The following is a 22,991-nucleotide window of genomic DNA, read 5'->3' as shown; positions in this document are numbered from 1 at the left end:
TTGCCTTATGCAGTACTCGAAGCACTATTACATTCATTTTCTTTTTGGAGAGAAAATAAAGTTATTATTTGATCCTTTCCTGTGTATCATAAAATACTACCCTGTGGGCATCTTTCCAGTGACACACTTCAAAACAGGTGTTCTTATGACTCATTGACCACAGCGGTCTTGTTTACTTATATATTCCAATGCTTTGTGAAACTTGGCATGCAGCACACGGGTACTCAATAAATATTTGTTGAATAAATGAATTGACATTTTTAAAAGGTCAAAATTATAGGAGTAGTTCCTTTTTTGAAAGTTTACAATTTAGGAAGTTTAAACTATTTGGATGTGTGTGTGTGTGTAATAGCTTTAAAGCATTCGATAGTGTAAGAGTGGCCACAATGAACAGGATAAATTGTTTCCTGTTGTTATTTACGTTTGAATTTTTAAAAATGCCTTCCAAGTGGTTTCAATTTGATATTTTAGAAACTCTTCTACTGAGGAAAGTGTTGAGTGATGTGACATTTTGATATTACAGTGATGATTGTTATTAATACAAGTCAGTGCTTCATTCAGTTGTTTATGGTACTGTAATAACACTGATCTATTAAAAACAGATAGTGTCATCATATAATACGACATATGAGAATATTTTAAAACCTCTTAATTAAATAGAAAATGCTTAAAATGCTTTCAGTGAGGTTAATGTGTACTCTGTTTTTTGTTGTTGTGTCCCGTCAAGTCAGTTCCAACTCACTAGCAACCCTATATGACAGAGTAGAACTGTCCCATAGGGTTTCCTAGGCAATGATCTTTACAGGAGGAGATTGTCAGGTCTTTTCTCCTGCAGAGCTGCTGGTGGGTTTGAACCACCAACCTTTTGGTTCGCAGCCAGGTACTTACATTGCACCACCAGGGCTCCTTAATGTGTACTCTGAGGTCAGCAAACTTCAGCCACACCCATCCATTTACATTTTGCTTATGGCTGTACAACTGCAGTTAGTATTTGTCATTGAAATCTAATGGCTCTGCCCTGTAGGGTCCTATGAGTTGAAATTGACTCAATGGGTATTTCTGGGTTTTTTTAGGCCCTTTATAGAAAAAGTTTGACAGCCCTTAATCTAATCCAGTAAATCACATGCTGTCACATTATTATGATGTATACTTTTTTTTTTTTTTTTGTATACTTTAGCATGTGACTATTCTTAGCACTATTTGGGGATTTTTTTTTTTTTTTTAAACATTGCTACTGAAATGGTATATTCAACATACAGGTTGTTTTACGTGCAATAAAACACACCTGTACAACCATTATTTTTTCTATTAGTAGAAATATTCCTTCAAAAAGTGACTTTAGAAAGAATAATATCGTATATTTTAATATATAAAGAGTTATTTTGAATCAATAGAAATTATTGCTACAGGAGGAATTTTCTTGCTGTGGAAAAATAGGCTAAGGAAACCAAAAGACAGGTCTTGAAAGAACTGTTTTTATTTTTGGCCAGTAAACATTTTAAAATAGTCACCTTCATTAATAATTAAAGAAATGCAAACCAGAGTAGCAGTGGGATATTGTTCTTTAAAATTAGAAAAACGGTTCTTTCAAAAATAACAGTTCTAGTAATGATTTGGGAAAGGCTTTCTTATCCACTGCAAGTAGAAGCATAAATTAAGGTAGTCTTTTTGGATGGTTGTTTGTCAGAATATGTTAAAAGCCCTAACCCGTAGATGTTTCCTCAGATTCTTTCAATGATTTGCTATCCCACTTGAGGAAAAGCCAAAATTTCTATAATCTTAATGCCCTACATGAGGCAGTGGACTGCCTACCAGACCTGTTACCCACTCCCAGTGGTCATGCCACTCCAGCCACCTTGTCTTTCCACTGTTCTTTCAGCACACCAATCGTGCTTGGACTTGGTGTTCCCTGACATATATGCAGGGAATGTACCGTCATTTCATTTAGTTCCCATGTCACCTCCATGGAGCTTATCCCCTGACACCATATCTAAAGTAGCAATCCCTGTCACTCTATTCTTTTACCTTGTTTTGTATTTTCCTGTAGTACTTACTACTACCTGACTTTGTGTTGTAGATGTATGTGTTTATAACCTCTGCCCCTCACTAGAATGTCTGCCCCAGGAGATTGGGGATTTTGTTCTACGCCTAGAATTGTGCCTGGCTTTTAGTGGTCGCTCAATAAATACTTGGTGGGTGAGTGAGTGAGTGAGTGTGTGCATGCCCTCTGAACAGAAGTTCCACTTTCAGACATTTAATTTGAAAAAACAGTCATGTATACAAGTAAGTTTGTGCAGGAAAATTCATGTTATAGCAGTTTGCATTTTTAAAACAATGAAGCCTTAAAGTCAAGTTACAGGGGACTGCTTAAAAAAGTTCTAGTATATCGATATATTAGTATGTTATTTAGCTACTTTTAAAATCAATGGTTTGAAATTTGCACATTGATATAGAACATCATTATATGTTGTTGAGTCAATTTTGACTCATACTGACCTTGTAGGACAGAGTAGAACTGCCTCCATAGGGTTTCCTGGGCTGTAATCTTTATAGGAGCAGATCACCAGGTCTTTTCTCCCTCAGAGTGGCTAGTGGGTTCAAACTAACAACCTTTTGGTTAGCAACCAAGTGTTTTAACCATTGCGGTAAGAGGGCTTCTTTCTACAATATGGGTCAGCAAATGACACCCTCCCCCCGCCACTAAATTTAGCCTGAGTCCTGTTTTTGTACTAACAGAGCTAAGAATAATTTTTACATTTTAAAGGATTATAAAAGAAAAAAAAATGACATAAATACCGTTGTTAGCAAAGCCTAAAATATTTGCTATCTGACTCTTTACAGGACGTTTGTTGAGTCCTGATATAGAATGTTGTATTTACTGTAGATAAAGTAAGTAGGGGTTAGATTAAAAACATTACAGAATAATATATATGGAATGATGCCATTTTTTAAAAAAATGCAACCAAGGGTATTTGGAAGGATAGACACTTAAGATTTTAACAATGATTGTGTCTGGGTAGGTAGGATTAATGGAGCTCTGTATTTTTGTGTCTGTCTCATTTTATGATTTTTCAGTAAAGAGAATGTAATCATTTTAAAATGAGAAAAAAATATATTGATATATATCAATATCAATAATATAAAAAAGAACAGGCAAAAAGAGAGAACTTTTCTGATTTGTAAGGGGCAAAGGTATATTTCTCCATTTTTTTAGATGACGAAACTGAGACTAAGAGATTAATTAACTTACGGGGGACACAAACGCAAGACAGACATAGCAATGCTGCCAAATCTGTCCAGAAGAAGCACCATTGAAAATTAAACGTGTTTATCTGTTGAATGACATAAAATCATGGGCTGTATGCCCAAAGGCAATTTAGAGATATTAGTGTATAATATATGAAAAAGAAGGGTTATTGCAGAAATCGAAGGCCTCCAGCCCACCAGGTAAGCTTACATTTGTTTAGATAGAACGAAAACCAAGTGGAGTTACATTATATATACTAAAAAAAAAAAACAAAACTTATATGCACGTAGGTATTAGGTTTACTTCATAAATTTGTAAACTATTACTGCTAAATAACATACTATTTCATTTAATATACTACTTCAATAGTATACTACTCCACTGATTTTTCATATAACTATGGAGTTACAGTCATCTGACAGCAAAAAAGGCACATGTCCTGAAGTTCACACTCTTTACTGTAGGATAGACTTGAAAGAGACATTTGACATACTCTCAGGCCCTCATTCAGGCAACTGTTTATAATGGGCAGCAATTTAGAAGGAAAGAGAACACACTACAACAGTGACAAGTCTTCTTTGTAATGAACTGGTGGCTAATACCAGAAAGAAACAGGACTATAAAAAGCAGATATAAACGCTCAGCAATTTTTGAACCATTTAGTGTCTGGACAGAAAATCAACTATCCTTTGATTATTTCTGAGGGAGCCACTATTGTATAGCGAGGAATGATGATGAAGATGGTTATTACTGCATTTTAAAAAGCACTTGTGCATTTAGTTAAAACTCTGTCATGATTGAATGATTCCCTATTATGTGTTTAGAAACTGAGGCCTAGAGGGGGTTACGTGAACAAAGTATTCAGTTTTGTACAGAGTATCCAGTTAATAATGAGAATCTGTATCATCTGGTCCCAGCTCGGTGTTTTCATATGTGGTGGTAAAGCTGAGTCATCAGTTGTGATCATTGTATATTCCACTAAGTCAAAATAGTAGATAAACATGTTTTAAAAAGTTGATACAATAAACAGGTTAAGTTCTAAATGGTTTGATGCTCTTAAGTGTTTCGAATGGGAGGTTCACTTATCTGCAAAAATTCCCCGACAAAGAATGCATCTTAAGGCAAAAATGCCAGGGAATCATAGTGTCCTTGCCAAAGGAGGCTGTCATTTTTTCTTCCTACCTTTTTGTTGAACAAATGTTTCCAAGCCTGGGTTCTGTATATTTCCAATGGTATGTGCTGTCTACCTGGAAAAGTAATAGTAAATAAAACAGCCCCTGTTTTAACACTGATATCACATCCTAACAACCTCTATGTGGTGGCTTTACAAATTATATTTCTAATCATAGCCAGATAGAGTACGTGCTTTCATAATTCCCTGTCTCTAGCAAGTGTTCCTTTTTTCAAAAAAGGAAAGATGCTTTCTTTTTGATGTGAAATTTTTGTTCTGAAACTATTTGCCATACTTACATAATATTAACTATTAATTAATAATATACTACATGTTTCATAAGTGTCATGTTGGTGATTTGCCCATTTATTAAACCTAAATTGAGATAGAATGAGCAGCCAATCACCTGTCTAGGTAGTGTATAATGGCTTGGATTATTGTGCTGTTACTAGTTCCTGGCCGAGAGTTAGAGCACCTGAGTATGAGAGCTGTATAGCCATTTGTCTTCTGTCCCATTTCTGTGAACTTTTAACACTGCATGTTGAATTTGGATAATAATTTTTTGAAAGTAGCCAAGCATGTAGCCTGTTTTTTCTATGGCTCTAAGTTTAGAGAGTTGATTTGTATTACAAAAGGGATGTAATAACTTTCCATCATCATCCTATCTCCTTTCTTCCAGCCCTCCCCCTACACACATTGACCTTTGCAATAAAAGTATATACTTTTTGCTTGAGAAAACCCTTTTTTAAAGGACTCTGTTGGTCACTATGAGTTGGAATCAACTCGGCGGCACACAACAAATCAATTATTTCTTAAGATTTGTCCTCTTTATCTAGAAGTTGGTAGTGCTTCCTGGTATCGTCCTTTATTTATTCTTGCCCCTTACAACTCAGAAAAGTTCCATAACCAATGAGAACTACTGCTTTTCTCCCTGCCCCATTTCTCATTACCCTTATGATCTAGAAATGACTCTGCTTGTGCTAAATGGGGAAACCCTGGTGGCGTAGTGGTTAAGTACTATGGCTGATAACCAAGAGGTTGGCAGAAACTCTATGGGGCAGTTCTGCCCTGTCCTATAGGGGTCGCTATGAGTCAGAGTCGACTAGACAGCAGAGGGTTTTGTGCTGAATGGGAGGCACAGACAGCAAGTGTTGGGGCTTCCTTTAGACTTCTGATGTGCTCTTTTAACCAGTCTTTAGCTTCTCTCTCTGGGATTTAAGGTCATTAGCTTGTATTATTGAATTTGTGCATTTCTTTCTATTTTCAACACTCTCTTGATTTGCCTCTCTACCCTGCTGTCTCTCATAAAAAGCTCCATGCTCCTTCCTCTCCCCTTTTGCTTGTCTCATGTCTTCTGCCACATTAACCCAGAGTCTTCGTGCAAATATATGTCTCCTCACCCCAAATTGGCACACACCTGCACCCACGTGTGCCATCTATCCATTTTTGCCTCTCCACTAAGAAACTTAACTCAGTCTTTCTTTTTCTTTATTCCCACAGTTATAGCCTATGTTACTCATTTTATATGCTCTTATATGTTGGTTTATATTGTTGTTTTAATCACATTTTATATTTGTATAGCTTTGTATTGCTGACTTGTCTTCTGGTTGTAAGCTCCTTGAGATCTGAGATCTTATTTTCTCATGTACCTCACCACAATGGTAAACATGTAATTTAAAAAAAAAAAAAAAAAGGCCATTCCATGTATGTCAGAATAGAACTGTGCTCCATAGAATTTTCAGTGGTTGATTTTTTGGAATTAGATTGCCAGGCCTTTCTTTTGAGGGCCCTTTAGGTAGACGCAAACCACCACCGTTTGAGTTAGCAGCTGAATGCATTAACCATTTGCAATACCCAGGGACTCCAAACATGTAGTAAGTGTTTATTAAGTCCTGAAATCATAATGTATAGGGCAGAAAAGTACCTCAGAAAGTGTCTTGTCTAGGGCCCTCATTTTAGAAAAGAGACAATAAAGTTCTAGAAAGTGACCCATCTTCATTGTGACAGGACTGGTGTGTAACAGTCCTCAGTCCCAGTTCACTGTGTCTGTTACCAGGCAACACTGACTCTGGCTAGGTTCAGGAAAAACACAGGACGAAGTTCCAAGAATAGATGGCATTGGTTGCTGCCCACATGGATCCTGGCAAAATATCTGCTCTAAATAACAGCCTGAAATTCTCATCAGAAGAGCCACTGAGGAGCTCTAGAGATTGAAATTGGAGCCCTCTTTGAAGAAAAACCTATATCAGAATACAGTAAAGGATTTTATTCATTCATATATCAATACAGTATTTACTCATTTTGACTAGGAGGTGATATAAAAGCAACTTCTTTTTAAAATTTCACTGGCTATTTAACTTAACTAGTAAAGAATATCCACTTTGCGCATCGTGCTCTTTTCAGATCTATCTATATGGAATCAAATTGATAACAGCAACTCAAAGGATTAAATAGGAAATTTAGGGAGCAGTGAGTTTATGTTAAGGGAGTGGAATAACTCAGAAAAGGAGGGTTAGGATGGTTGCACAACTTGAAAAATGTAATCAGTGTCACTGAATTGCACATGCATAGATTGTTAAATTGGTGGGTGCTCTGCTGTGCATATTCTAAACAACAAAAACAAAATAAAGTATTTAAAAAATTTCACTAGCTATTAATTTTTTCCTGGAAATAAATGTCTTTTAATAGCAAGATAAACCTATGATGCCTATTCACTAGGGCATTCTACATTTAGATTTTTAAATTGTACTTCTCAGAAGTTTTTCCCTTCATTGACGTTTTGTGCTTTCATACATTAGTAACATTGCTTCATTTCTTGTTCTTGGTTATATATAATCCATGGTTACTGGCAAGTTAGCATGCATGTCAATGTCTTCAGCTTTTTTTTTTTTTTAATGAACAAGTTGGGGAGATTTAGTGCTTTCATTTTTCAGGAAAATAAAGAACATGCTTTTTTTTTAATTGCCTGAAGACTGTGGATTGAATTGTCTCCCCTGTAATGAATCACAAAAGGGAAAATTCTGACAAAAGTAGTCAGCTAATTAAATGTATAATTTAAAAAATTAAGTCCATAGTGCAATTTGACAGGTATAACAAATAATTTTTTTTTTTAATTAGGGGGAGAAAAAAACTTTAGTTTCAGGTTTTGATCAATTAAAGAGAAAGAATGGCAAGAAGATCAGAAAGGCAGTTAAAGGAAGAAGGGTGCAGGTGCAAGGAGGGGCCCACAGGGGACAGTCCCTCTGAGTTAAAAGGATTACAGGCATTTGAGATGGCATGAAACTGGCATTCACTTGTCTGTTGCTGTCAGTAAACCACTGCACATTGGAAAACTATCCCACATCAAGATTATAGGGCCTCTCTGAACCTCAGTTTCTTCATCTATACACCAAAATGATGGAACTAGATGACCTTTGATGTTTCTGCAGGGTTAATAAAGATATTTTTATGTATCTTTATTCTTAATATTTAAACTGTTAGAGTTTCCACTCTAAATTGAAAAGCCAGAGTAGCTCAATAAGTACTTATTGGTTGAGTGATTGAATTTGGCCCATATTCTGTGTGAGTTCATCAATTCAGCTAACAGTACATGAGTTATTTCATCTATTTTCAGCTGAGGATATTTATCATATCTGTGGCATCTTGGGCTGAAAGCTTTATGTAATGAAATTGAGTAATAGGTAAACTCTGCTTATACTAATGGGGAATTAGTGTTTGATCTTTTAACAGTAAAGTTTTCAGCATGAGAATTTGAACACAGGCTTTGATAACGATTGTGCATTTCAAACTGAAACATGTCTGAACTGAAAATGTTTCTTTCCAGAGCCATCTGTTCCTGTTCATTTCTTCTTTCCTTACTCTTTGGTCTGGCATGTGAATATTCTTATACAGTTCTTTGGGGAACTGCAAACTGGAAAGGCAAAAAAAGCCATACATCTTGTTTACAGCCTTGCCTAATCCTATCTCTAAGGGTAAAGTAAAACAATAAATGCTTTGATTTGGTAGATTTTAAAATGTGAAGTTTTTTAAACATCGATCAAAAATAGCAATAAAACTGTGGTGATGTTACTCAAGTGTAATGAAAAGATGCAGTTTTGACATAGTTATTTTGAAATTCTTAACTTTAGACAATAAGTTTTTATTTAAAGTTATTTGTTAGTTACATGCTTGAAAGATTATCACAGCAGCTACTTCACTACCCTTCTGTCAGCAAATTAAATTAGTTTTGGTTTTTGCTATGAATGTAATCAGAGTCTCTATAATGCAGAATATTTTTGAAGATTCTTGTTGGTTCATAAAATGTCTGCCCATCTTAAACTGATCAGTGCTAGTTGCGCAAAAGCCATATTTTCTTTTAATGGCCATTAAGATATAAGAAAATATTTTCTATTAGCAGGGATTATATATTATTAACTTCCATTTTTCATCTTGCTTTCTAAACTTTGTAAACTCCTTCCCTCTATATCCAAATCTTGGATACCAAGATTGACTAAGAATTGGATGGCAAATTAACACTTCCTGTATTTCAAAAAAATGCTAATAATTTTGCTTCTTTGCCACTCTCGTTTGGGTACTAGTTTTGTCGATTCAGAGTCCTAGTTTTTCCAGTGATAAAGTGATATTAGAGATCATCAATCCAGTTCTTCCATTTCACTGGGAAAACTGGAAAAATTAGGGGACGAGCCCAGGCCTCACAGTGAAGCAGTGGAAGAACCAAAGCTAGGATCCAGGTCCTTGCGCCTGGTCCTCTTTCCATCATGCCTGTCACCATTAGAAGGAGCACTGACGTGCCGTTTTGTGTCCTTTTTATGGTAATTTGTTCTTCAACACATTACCCAAGATGTACTAGTTATAACTTAATTGTTCTTTAGAATGATTTGTGATGTTTCTCCTTCATTTTTTTAATATTAATTTTAAATACTAGTTTGGGATTTTATTAGAGATTCAATTCAGGGGAAAGATATTCTCTGTAAGATCTTGGTTTCCTCTCTAAGAGGTAACCTCTGTTCGTATCTCAAGAGGAGGTGACACATAAAATGTTGAGAATTGAAATTGATTCAGGTTCACATATGATTTCATTTAAAGCCAGTGGGTTCATTAATATTTTCATCCAATACTATTCACAATTGTATCTGAGGTTGAGACTCTAGAATTATAAAAACAGTGTGGGGGAGGTCTCTGACCTCCTCTAACTTCGCAAAGGGGAAAGAGAATCAAGAACAGCCCAAGGCTGAATCCTGTGAGGTGGAGGTCAGACATGCCTCGTCTTTCCGCCATCTTCACCAATTCTGACACCAACCATCCCTCCCACGGTGCTCTCTACTTCTCCACTGGGTTTGATAGTTCATTGCAATGGCCACACAGAACTCACAGACAATACTCAACAATTACAGGGTTTATTAGGGAAGTATCAGGTTTTTTTTTTTTTTTTTTAATCAGGTTGAAATTCAGGTTCAGGAATGCCCAGGATAGTTCTTCCAGCAGGACAGTCTCTTCCCAGCTGTGCTTGAAGGCACACTTCTCTGGCTCTAGGCCTCTGCCTTGCTCAGGCAAGTGTTACAAAGCTCTTTTAGCCCTTGTCAGTAAGTCCCCAGGGGCACCCCAGGCACTCAGCTTTCTCCCTCCGTGGGCTGGGCTACATCTCACTCTTCTCTCACTCTCACTCTCACTCTTGCTCTCGCTCTTGCTCTCTCTCTCCCAGTTTCCTAGTTCCCAGAGCTTCTCAGTGCAGGGATCCCAGGTCCAAAGGATGTGCTCTCTGGTCCTGGCTGTTCTTCTGTTCTTCCTTGGTTCTTTCTCTGCTCTGGAATTGGCTCTATCTTAAGGCAAAATTGATGAATCCCCTTGGTGGGCCACAATTACCCTATCTATACAGTCCTGCCCAGTCACTTGGGTGGGAGTTGCAATACCGTGGCAAGAAAGGCCACACAAAAGCAATCCATTGCACTGCAAGAATACCTGAGATAACTGTTTATAGACAATGGAAGCTAGTGAATAGGATGGAGCACTGTGCAAACACTGGAGTATCAATGGTTTCTCATTATGGTGGCCCAGATATAATAATTAATCTTTGATTCATTCATTTGTTCATTAAATGACCATTTATTGCACACCAGCTACTCTGCTGGATACTGGGTAGATGTATAGCAAGGAACATGACAAAATCCACGCCTTCACTGAGCTTACATGTAGTGGAATTCTCAGGTAGTAAACACGTAAGCAAATAAGTAGGATATGATGAATAATGGGACAGAAATAAATAATAAATGAGGATGGCCAGTTTTACATGGGGTGGTTAGAAAAAGCCTTTCCTAAGAGAGAACATTTCATCTGTTTCCGGAAGATACGAATGAATGAGCCAAATATAGAGCTAAGGGAAGAGCACTGCAGGCAGAGAGAACAGCAATGGCAGAAACCCTGAGGTGGGAAAGTCCCTCTGTTTCCTCATCTGTTAACTGACAATATACATACCTTCTTTTTTTTTATTTCATGGGAATACTGTGGTGATATCAATAAATTTAAATAAAAAATGAGCTAATTTGGGTTGAATGTGTATGACAGGCAATGAAGGAGATACGGAGGCCTTTCTCTCTGCCTTTAAAAAGGAAAAAAATAATGGGGGGTATAAGAGAGTAACACAAGGAAAATTGTAAAAATTTGTATCTTGCCTTGTGTAACCAAATACTATATCATGTGATGCTGGTTGTCAGTGTGGGAATCCATTAAGGCAAAGGTCTTGACCTGCAGTTGGGACTTGACCTGGCCCTTGAAGAATGGTTGAATTTGGATTGGCAAGCAGTATGCAGAAGAGGGAATGTCAGGATGAGAGAATTGTGCAAGTAGAGATAATAAGGTAGACTGAATTTGAATGAATGCTTCAGGTCATGACGACTCAAGCTGAAGCCAGGGTGGTCTTTGAGAAAATAGAGATAGTGGTTTTATAATAGGTAGGTCTGATTCATAGAGGGAGGCCCCTAAAAAGCTAGTGGAAAAGTTTTGACTTGATGTTTTTGAGACCACAGAACAACCGCGTTGTATGATAAAAGAGATATTTACTAATACAGATACAGATTAATGGAAACAAGAAGAAAAATTTGGAGAATGGGAGACTAGGTGAGACTTCCTTTCCTTTTTTTTAAATCATACTATTTCATTGTGTTTGGTGATGAAAATGCAGACTATGGTGCTATCAGGGAAAGGGAGTGAGTTGTATTCAAGACTTTTTAGAGAAATCAGTGGTGACTGCAAGGTAATAACTGAAGAGTAATAAATCAAAAGGCAAAATGTCTGCTCCCTCATGTCCCAGGAATTGACCAAACAGTGATGTTACTGATGGAACTGGGGAATTTTCCTGGGATATTAAATCACTGATTCCATTTTAGACATGTTAAATTTCAGAAAACAACAAAACACCCAAATCGTAATGTTGAGCCCACAAATTGGAATACAGAGCTAGAACAAAAATGGAAAGTTAAATTAACACATGTATGGCTTTTCTAGAAGCCCTGGTGGAGCAATAGTTAAGCGCTCAGCTGCTAACTGAAGGTTGATGGTTCCAACCTGCCATTCTCTTCACAGGAGAAAAGACTTGGCAGTCTGCTCCCATAAAAACTTATAGCCGAGGAAATCGTCTGGGGCAGCTCTACTCTGTCCTATAGGGTCGCTGCAAGTCATAATCGACTCAATGACACACAACAATAACAACATAACTTCTCTAAAACCGTCTGCCGTTGAGCTGATTCCAACTCATAGAAATCCTATGGGACAAAGTAGAACTGCCCCATAGGGCAGTGATTTTTATGGAAGGAGACTACCACATCTTTCTCCCATGAAACAGCTGGTCAGTTCAAACCATAGACCTTTCGGTTAGCAGCCGAGCAGAGCACTTAACCACTGTGCCACCAGGGCTCCTAGAGAAGCCATACACATGCGAATTAACTTTCCATTAGCCTCTAAAAATAAACACTCATAGGGCTTGTGTGGGGGGGGGGTGGGTGTGCGGCATAAACAGTAATGCAGCCATCTACTAACCAAAAGATTGGTGGTTCAAACCCACCCAGAAGACACCTCGGAACAAAGGGCTGGTGATTTGCTTCTGAAAAGTAACAGCCTTGAAAACCCTATGGAGCAATTCAATTCCATTACAAATGGGGTCACCATGAGTCAGAATCTACCCAACAGCAACTGATTTGTTTTTTCTTTTTTTTTAAGTTTTGTGTGTGTGATGGGGGTGAGGAGTTAGAGGCATGAGAGGTGGAGAGTAAGAAAGAAAGAACAAATTTGAGTAGAAGGCACCAAAACAGCAGTTGGATAAAACTCAGAACAGGAAAGAATTTCAGGCAGTAAATAAGGAAAGTTCTTGGGAAAATAAATCCTCATTAGTATCATAAAAATTAAAACTGACCTTTTTTGAATGATGACTGTGTGTCCTAAGCTCTTTAAATATAGTAATTCATTTATTTCTTTCTACAACCTTTAAAAAGTAAACTGTACTATTCTTATCCCCATTTTATAGATGAGGAAGCTTAGGCACAGAGACTTTAAGCAACTTGTTCAAGATTACCCAGCTTGAAGAAGTGAAGCTGGGATTCAAAAACAGGCATTGTGACATCCAAGCCTGGGCCCTTAACTCCCATACCATATGGTTACAGCATCCAAGATGGTGTTTAATTATATAGTTTGACTTGTGTGTTATGTAAGTTTCTTGAAAAGAAGTTAACAGCTTAAAAAATTGGATGGAAACCAGAAAGTCAACAGATGGCCTGCCAGTGATTAGATAAACCCTTATAGTAGAAGGTAACCTGGAATGCTCTAGAGTAAGGCAGAAAAAGGGAAGGAAAGATAAACTTTTGGTATATATTTTCTTTTTCCTCTCCTCCCAAATACCATTAGTTGTTGAAACAGGAAATTGTCCCCATTGAAGAGAATTGCGTAGTAATTCAAGAAAAAATAAATGTTAACCTCTCTTTTTACTGCTTTCTATATGAGTCACAATCAACTTGACAGCAACGGGTTTGGTTTTTTGGTTTTATATACTACAAATGTATACTTGTCCTTATTTGTATATAAGGAAGTCAGTTTATCCAAATTGACTGTCAACCAAAGTTTTATTTTCAAACTCATTTTTTCTTGACTTTCATTACTAAATGAGAATTAGATGCCAGAAGAGAAGGGTTTTGGAAGTAGCCTCAACATTGGCATTACTTGATCATCTTTGGTCTTGGTGCCTGGACTTCTTTGTGGAGAGGCTCAGGCCTTGAAGCAAGAGTTAGGGCTGGAACCCTTTCCTCTGGAAAAGCCACGTGTGACTTCTTTGGTGTAGTTTTAACAGATTCTTCCGCACAGACTGAGAGAAGGCTTTGCTCCCATTCTGCATGCTTTTTACCTCTCTTCCAGCCTCTCTCATGTCTCCCTTGTTTGAGGAGGAGGCAGATGGAAATATTAAGTTTCCAGCCCACGATGCTTAGTCATGCACTGTAGGTAAGGAGAAGGGACAAAGCACCAGTCCTTCCTTCAGTGACCTAAGACTGTGAGTGGATATCCTCTATTAGTCTTGTGAAAGCACAGGTTTACTCAAATGAGTAGGTTACTCAAAATTTTTCACTATTTTCCCATCTTAACAGAATAATATTCCTAGCCTTTTACGTTCATGACCCTCCACGATTTGGGGCTCATGCAGTAGATGTCCAAATTTATTTACCAGTATTCGCATTCTGTCAGGCAAACAGACCTATTCCCTGTTTTTTTTTTTTTTGCTGGCCCCCATTTACCTCCATCTGTACTCAAATTGATCCCTTCAGGAACATCTCTTCACTTTCCACTTCTCACTCCAATCCCTATTATTTAATTAGCCCCAATTAAATGCTTCATACCAAAAAAAAAAAAAAAAGGACAGAAACCAAACCCGTTGCCGCCACGTTGATTCCAACCCATAGTTACCCCATAGGACGGAGTAGAACTGCCCCATAGTGCTTCCGAGGAGCAGCTGGTGGATTGGAACTGCCAACCTTTTGGTTAGCAGCCTGAGCTCTTAACCACTGCGCTGCCAGGGCGCCATAATGCTACATACAACCCCCATCTAAGTGCTGGCTTTACTAAACTCATAAGATTTTTTCTCCTTGCACGTCTCCCTCATTTTTTCTGTGTTCTCGGTATTTATGTGCATGTATTATCTTGTCTACTGAACTCTGACCTCCATATGGGCAGAAGCTGTACATAATTTAACGGTGTATCTTCGTCGTCACCTACACTTAAAGTAAGAGAAAGTTAAAGCTGCAAGGGCCTGAGAGGGCATATAGATTATTCAATACAATAAGTCTTTTTAGAATCTCTTCTTTCTCTGTGCCCTAGCAAGTAAGTGTGCTGAAGCTCGGACAGGGCGGGGCCGGATCTCCTGATTCTGAGTCCAGTATTTATTCGCCAGCATCAGTGGTTCTCAACCTGGCTTGAACATTGAAATTACATGGCATCACTTGGGGAACTTTCAAAAGTTCTGATCCTGGGGCCCCATGTCAGAAATCTCAAGAGTGGGACTCAGACAGCAGTACTATTCAAACCATTCCATCCTCCCCCCCATGTGACTCTAATGTGCAGCCAAGATTGAGAATAAATACCCTGCAGCATGCTGGCCTTCTGGACCATCCTTGCTTCGCTCAGTAAATACTTCATTTAAAAAAAAAAAAAAAAAGGAAGCTGTTCTATTAATTTGAGAAAACCTTTCCTTTTTCAGATACAGAGAATTTTAAGGTAGAACAGTACTATTCCACTACTAGCACTATGACTACATTTTGTTTTTCTTGTAACAGTAGCTTATTTAACTGTTTAACTTTTCAGATCTTTCGAAAGAAAGCAGTGGAACTTGGGGTAAAATTGCTACCTGCATTTCATACTCCCTCTGGAATACCTTGGGCATTGCTGAATATGAAAAGGTAAAACTCTTCATTTTTGACAACATATTTAAGTTGAAATATTGGAGATTGTGGTCTGACAAGTAGACAGTAGATAGATAACTAGATGAATAACTACTTGAATGATATCAGTGACTAACTGACTCCATTGGAAGTCTTAGGGCCTGTCCTTGTGTTGGAAGCTATTAGCTTTTCATTGTTCCATTGTCTCTGATGGATCCCGGTCATGGAATAGCATGACCCCAACAGAGCCATCCAAGCCAGATATTACCTTTAAAATTGTCATCAAAACATTTTACTTCTCAGCTTCCTAAAAGCACTTACTTCAGTTAAGCTATTGGTCAGAGATACTACAGAGGCCAAAACACGTGGCCCAGTCAGATCCTTCATACAGGGAGGTTGGCGTCATTGAGACTGGAGCACTTTAGATTGCTCAGCCCACAGTTGTAAGAAGGAGCTGCTCCACTGACAGACTAATCCAGTCTTCTTATCCCTTTTGGTTGAAGGACCGTGGTATGCTAAATCCATGGAAATGTGCCCCCAAGAAAAACATGGGCTGAACAGATTTCCTAGTGTTCATTGAGGGAGTACTTTGAATTTTTATGAAAGCTTGAACATTTGTTAATTAACAATTTTGTCTTAGGCTTTTTTTCTGAGTTCTTTCTCTCTGTAGGCAATCAGTTGCATATGTGCTTCTTTGTGACAGTGATGATGATGATGGTAGTTGTTGTTATCAAAATAAAATGTGGGGCATTGTTCTAGGCTCTTTACAAGCATTACAACATGAATCCTCACAGCAACCAATAAGGTTGTTACCTCCATTTTAATAATAAGGAACTTGAGTCAGTGAGATTAAGTAATTTGCCTAACCAAAAAAAGGGGACTGTTGCCTTGGAGTCTGTTCCAACTCAGAGCGACCATATAGCATATAGGACAGAGTAGAACTGCCCTATAGGGTTTCCAAGGTTGTCAATCTTTATGGAAACAGACTGCCACATCTTTCTCCTGTGCAGTGGCTGGTGGGTTGGAACTGCTGACCTGTGTAAAGCAATTAGTGCTTTAACCATTGTGTCGCCAGGGCTCCTTAATTTGCCTAACGTCATACAGTAAAAAAAGGGTCAAGTTAGAAATAGTTCTCAGGAGTTTATACATCTTGATACGTAGGAACAAATTAAACAGTTTTCTCTTTTTAAAAGCACCAAGTATTGGGTGATCTGGCAGGACTATGGCAATGCACATTTTTTAAATTATTTTAGCAACATCTTACCTAAACACTTCACTCATGAAATTAATTATTGTTGGATAGCTTTCCTTTTTTCTTTGGCTAATAAATCAGTTAAATACCGTATGTTTTCATTTGTATGTCATATACCTCGACCATGAAATAAATTACCCTGTACCTGTCTGTAGTGCGTGTATGTTTAGGGCTTGGGCACAGGTGCGGAGGCAGTGACCTGCGGAGAGTCCACACCTCTAGGCCAGGTTAAGTTGAGGTAGTGCTCTAGTGTTCTATGTGATGTCTGAGGGTCAGTTTTTCCCTTCAGAGGTCCTAACACTTTGTGTCATCTTGAAGATCTCAGCATATGCTGCAGGGTCTTAAGGCTGGACTGAGTTTAAGCTTGGCTTGGTGTTAGTTCAAAGGCCCATGACTTTTTTTTTTTAATTAGCTCATGTAGGCCTTCTATATTAGCTTCCAAGACTTTGTATTTATGGGTAGTATTTTGACCAAGACACTACTCTTTCCTGTAATAAAATCTGCTCACAAAAATGTTGTGCAAGATTACCACATTTTCCTTAACTCCCCTCTGAGAAAAATGACATGGACATAGTAGTGCGCTGAGTTTGTTGGTTAGCAAGAGACCTGGCTCTAGGACTTTCATGGCTGCTTTAGATCTGCCTGTGGGGTAGTCACTTAAACATGACAGGCATGCTTGTAAACTGGAATGTGGCTAGCTCACAGTTCCTAACCTTGTGGGGTTCCCAGAACACTTTGAGATTGTGATTAACATGGGCTTTTCTCATGAAATACATATTCCTGAGTAAACAGATTTTTACTTAATTTCAAAAAGTTGACAGTACCATGGGAGCCCACCTAGAAAGGTAAGGACTGCATGTTTAAAATCCTGGAGTGGGTGACTGCTCAAACCTTCTTGCCTAAGATTCTGTGGAATTAGTTCCTCTTGCTTTTTGGAAGGCAGTGAGGTTGAGTAATCCTTCTAGTCAGGAGTGTGGGCCTATATTTTTGCAATAGTTCAGTATGTTATGGTGAGGTGCTGGTATCTTTTAATTACTCTCTTGAAATAAACATGAGAAACTGGATTATTTCAAAGCATGTATTTCACTTAGTGTTTCTTCTAACAACCAAGTGGATTGTTCCTTAGTTAAATCTATCTTAGTGTACAGTAGAGATATATTTCAATACAATAAAGGAATACTTCTAAAAATTATTAAGTGCTTAATCCCCTCTTTCATGTCTATGCTTCCTAGAAACTCATTAACTGGGGCATTCAAAAATCTTTATAAGATCTTATATTGTATTTACAGTATTTTACATTAGAGTTTTTATGTTTGGTTTCAAAGAAAGAAAAAATTGTTTATGTGGAAGAAAACTGCAATTGTGAAAAATAATGTACCATATTTACTTGTGTTTTCTCTAATGTTTTCAAATTAAACTAGAGGAAATTAGGTGACCATCTGGCAGCTAATAAGAACGGTTTTAATTTGTTCTTGGCAACTTGTGTGAATTTTTTTTTTTAATTATATATGTCACCTACCCTCAGCCCCATTTACTAATAGCAGATACTTACCCAAATTCACACAACAAGCATTGGCAAAATTAATTGTAGCATCAATCCGCTGGAATTCTTTCTGTCCCTTTGCCCAGTCAATCACATGCACTCCTCTAACCCACTATCCTCCCAGCTGTGAAGCTGATTTCTCATCTGAAGGAATTTCCTGTAGGGGAAGAAAATGACATATCATATTTACCTGCAATAATTACATTTCGGGATGTGCGCCTCATGTCAGTGGCACATATGTGCTGTTACTTCTGAATCTCTCTATTTTCACAGTATGGGCCGGAGGATAAGGGACAGCTGGCGTGGAGACACTTTTGTAGTTTTCTGAAGCCTGTCACCAGTGGAAGTTTCAAAAAAGAGGGGGAAAATATGTCGGGCAAAATCATAGCTTCTTAATTGCGTTCTCACAATAAGGGAGTGTTTGTAAAAGAATGCCCAAGAGAGACAGAGTGTCTGAAGCTACTTTTTAGAATTTCTACATATTCACTGTTGACTGGCTTTTTGAAGCTCTTGGCAGGAATTACGATGGGAGAGGCACAGATTATGCTGGCTGTAGTATCATAATTCTGCTCTCCCCTCTCAATTTTGAAAATAGTGATAGATGCTGCTCTTTGCCAACACCTGTATATTAACAAAAATGTGAACTTACTGCCATTACCTGTTCACATTCCTCTAGTATTCAGGTTATTGTCTAAAGATAGTTTCTTTACCTTTGTCCGAAATAATAATAATAAGCATTTATTTAAGTCCCTGCTGTGATGAAGATTTTATGCGAGGTCCTGAGTATATTGCGATATTGGAACATTTTCTGCTTCTTTTCACTATATTCAGGAAGATAACAGACATGGTCTTTGCCCTCAGGGGATTTACACCTGGTTGGTAAAGCAGAATATGTATTTTTTTTTATGTTATATTATACACTCACATATGTAATGGACAAGTGTTAGTCTGTGCCAAGGAGAGATAATAAGTACTCACCAGGTTGGATTTAAAGCAAGTAGCATTTTGATCAGGAGAGATCTATGTATTTGAAGCCAAAACGCTAAGAAGCCAAATTGGATTTTCAGTATTTGTGCAAACTCAGACTCTGCAGAGACCTAAATAATTTATCCATGTGCTGCGATAGGAACTCTGCCCCAAAATCTGATCTCTAAAAAAATACTTTAAAATTATCTGTTTTGCTACATCCATATTTACTGAAGAGCTGTTGTATTAAGTTGTAAGTTAATAAGAGTTGTGATTTAATAGCAATTAGTAATTTGACTGAAAAACAACCTATGTGTTAGACAGTAGCTGACTAGACTAATATGCTCGCCTCACCAATACAGTCGTAGAATGAAGATGCATATGTTACATTAACATCTTTGCTAAAAGAAAATCATTGCCTTTTCAATAGATTAGATTTTGGTTAGAACTCAATATTCCTAATGTGAAAATGCCAAAGTTTGATGTCTGATGTTATTACTATCAGCAATACATTTCTTTTCTCCAACTTAAGAAAAATTACCTCGGTGGCTTGTAAAATTAAGCATTTCACCACTTTCATATTTCTAGGTATAATTCAAGCCCAGGTAGAGTAAACTTATTAGATTTTGGGTTTCCTAAAGTGTGTCCTCAATTTAAAATCATGTAGTTAATGTTCCTATTATTCATTTCTATCACAGGGCGTACAGTCTGGGCTTTCCTAATAATAATTCTGTCTTTCTTGATAAATGAGTTTGTTTTAGCTATATATTATTTTATGACTTATTTCTCTTGTGAGTTTTTCTGAACTGACACTTGTCTGGTGGTTACATTAGGTTAGTGGAACTGTCGACTGTGTGCCTTTTGGGTACCGTCAAGGCACGTGCTGGGTAATGACTGATCTCCATTTAGACTCATTAGTTAGCAAGGTGGTGAAGGAAGCACAGCTCCTTCACCTGTTTTTGTTTACTCTTTGTCAGCTTTATTTACTGACTCTTCCAATTATCTAACACAAATGCATACTGTGTTTTTAGTTACATTGTAGTTTGTATTATTATAATTAAATTGCAAATTGCTTTACTTTAACTGAAATGGGGGCTTTAATTAAGAATGGTACATAGCTTGATGTTTCCTAATAGTGAAAGATTGTGTTGTATAGTCTAATTAAGTATACTCCAACATCCCTTGTTAGATTTCTTAATACTTTGGTGGTATAAATGCTTAAGTATTAAGTTATAGTTGGTTAGTTTTAATAAAAACAAACTATGAAAGACAGTCTAATCAGGTTAAATTTTTTTTTTTAAGTTTCCATATATCTCCCTGTCTTTTTCTTGACGATGGAAATACAGATTGATGCATTGTTAAATTTGCTAATCCTTTTTCAAAGTTTTTGGTTTTAGATTTGAAAAAAAGTATGTTTTAAAATGAAGCAGCATATAATTTCATACTTTAACATTGTAAGAATTATATAAAAATAGCAATAAGCAAATTTTCTGACATAAACAAACCAAACTGATTTGATGATTTGCTGGTATTCTAAGAGGCAGAAAATATTGCTTAATTATCTAAAAATGTTCTATAGCAATGATATAAGCCTGAGTATAAAATCAGAGCTGCATCTCACAGTTTGTTTTATTTATGTGTTTTATGGATCTGTTAAGAATTCAAAGACAAGTTCTACCAACTCCAGAAAAGAAAAAAAAAGTCTTTCCAAGTGTTTTAAGCTAGCTATCCTGCTTTCTGGACTTTTTTCTCCCGATTGGATGTTTTATTATACTGGATGCTTGTCTTTTATCTATTTTAATTTATCTATCCATTTATACTATTCCAGAAATACCAATTAACTACACTTTAAGGTTTTAAAACTGACATGTACAAAGCTATTAACATCATTCATTAGAATATTATTTATTAACATTGGTTTGCAGCGTATTTGAGCTCCACTGAACTGCTCTTAGAAATGGCCTTTTTTTTCTTGTACATTTTGTCATTTTACTACACACAGTGTTGCAGCATGTAATTTGCTGATGTTATCATTCTCATGCCAACCCCCAAAGACAAATAAAGATTGGATTTATAAAGATGCTAATAATAAAAGGCAATAATAATGAAAACTAAAAAAAAAAAAAGTATTAGACTTATGTCAGAACTGACTTATGAAGGAGTCGTTGAAACAGAACCCCATTGTAAGTTGGGGACTACCTGTATAGCTGTCAGCCTTGGATAATTCACTTAACCTACCTGAGTTTGTGTTCTCATAAGTAAAAATGGTATCTATCCTGATGGCCTCACAAAGCTTTTGTGGGAATCTAATGATTAATATGTGAAAGGAAGTTAAAAACTACGAGGTGTTATATAGATAAAAGTAAAGTGTAATTATTATTTATAGTCTTGTTCTCAGTATTTCATTACCTTGGTTTGATGCCCTTTTATGGTAGTCTTCATGAGTCCCTGGGTGGTGCAAATGGTTAAGGCTTTCAGCTGCTAACCAAAAGGTTGGAGGTTCGAGCTCACCCAAAGGCACCTTGGAAGAAAGGCCTGGAAATATGCTTCTGAAAAATCAGTCATTGAAAACCCTATGGAGCACAGTTCTGCCATGACACGCATGGGGTCAACATGAGTCGGAATCAACTTGACAGCAATTTTTGTGTGGTGGTGTTAGTTTTTAAGCCACCAGGGCTCCCAACCTCTTTTCTAAGCTTGAGCCTCACTTTCCTATGTCAGGAAGGGAGGAGGTATTGGTAGAACCAGCTGGAAATGTAGATATTATCTCCATGTGGCACATATGGGATGATGGTGGCTCAGTGCTCAAGCATTTATTATTTTTTAAATGCAACCTGTATGATCAAAATTCAAATTATTTCCCAAAGTTACACTTATTGCTGAATTAGCTCTTCTAGAAATTAGAACAGCTCAATCCATAATATTTAAGAAGAGAGTGAGGTAGTAAAATGTTATATTCCTTTTGTAACTCCCTCGTGCTAGCTAATGTGTAATTGATAGAGTATAAACCCAGTCAATGTATTCTTGGTATAAATATCCACATAGCCCTGTTTTCCTAGTTCTTAGGCTGGTACAATTTTTTTCATATATAATTTTATTTATTTTGTTGGTGTTGAGACCATACAAAGCAAAACATTCAGCAGTTTCCACATGTACCGTTTGGTGACATTGATTACATTCTTCAAGTTGTACAAGCATTCTCACTCTCCTTTTCTGAGTTGTTCCTCCCCCATTAACATAAATTTACTGTCTCCCTAAGGTTCCTGTCTAATCTTTTGAGCTGCTTTTATCAATTTGATCCCCTATAAATAGTCCTTACAAGAGCATAATTCTCAAAGCAGATATTTTTCACTAGTTAAGCTTAACTATAGCCATGGAGGCAGCAGTCAAGAAATCAAAAGACGCATTGCATTAGGTAAATCTGCTGCAAAGGACCCCTTTAAAGTGTGGAAGAGCAAAGATGTCATCTTGAAGACTAAGGTGCACCTGACCCAAGCCATGGTATTGTCAGTTGCATCATACGCATATGAAAACTGGACAATGAATAAGGAAGACTGAAGAATTGACGCCTTTGAATTGTGGTTTTGGCGAAGAATATCGAATATACCATGGGCTGCCAAAAGAATGAACAAATCTGTCTTAGAAGAAGTACAACCAGAATGCTCCTTAGAAGCAAGGATGGCGAGACTGCGTCTTACATACTTTGTACATGTTGCCAGGAGGGGTCAGTCCCTGGAGAAGGACATCATGCTTGGCAGAGTACAGGGTCAGCAGAAAAGAGGAAGACCCTCAACGAGGTGGATTCACACAGTGGCTGTGACAGTTAGCTCAAGCATAACAACGATTGTAAGGATGGCTCAGGACTGGGCAGTGTTCTGTTCTCTTGTACATAGGGTTGCTAT

At 37.3% G+C, this 22,991-nt stretch overlaps 1 protein-coding gene across 1 annotated transcript in view; it reads left to right on the top strand.

Annotated features, from left to right (window-relative positions):
* Positions 1–22,991, top strand: part of MAN1A1 (mannosidase alpha class 1A member 1) — a 182,523-nt gene that overhangs the window by 93,475 nt on the left and 66,057 nt on the right. The window contains exon 5 of the mRNA XM_064290347.1: positions 15,252–15,346. Within this exon, the coding sequence (XP_064146417.1) occupies positions 15,252–15,346 (95 nt within the window). The remainder of the gene's footprint in view (positions 1–15,251; positions 15,347–22,991) is intronic.

This window comes from Loxodonta africana, chromosome 1, assembly GCF_030014295.1.
Source record: "Loxodonta africana isolate mLoxAfr1 chromosome 1, mLoxAfr1.hap2, whole genome shotgun sequence".
Lineage (NCBI taxonomy): Eukaryota > Metazoa > Chordata > Mammalia > Proboscidea > Elephantidae > Loxodonta > Loxodonta africana.
Note: the sequence above shows the minus strand (reverse complement) of the source record. Positions and strands in the feature narration are given on the sequence as shown.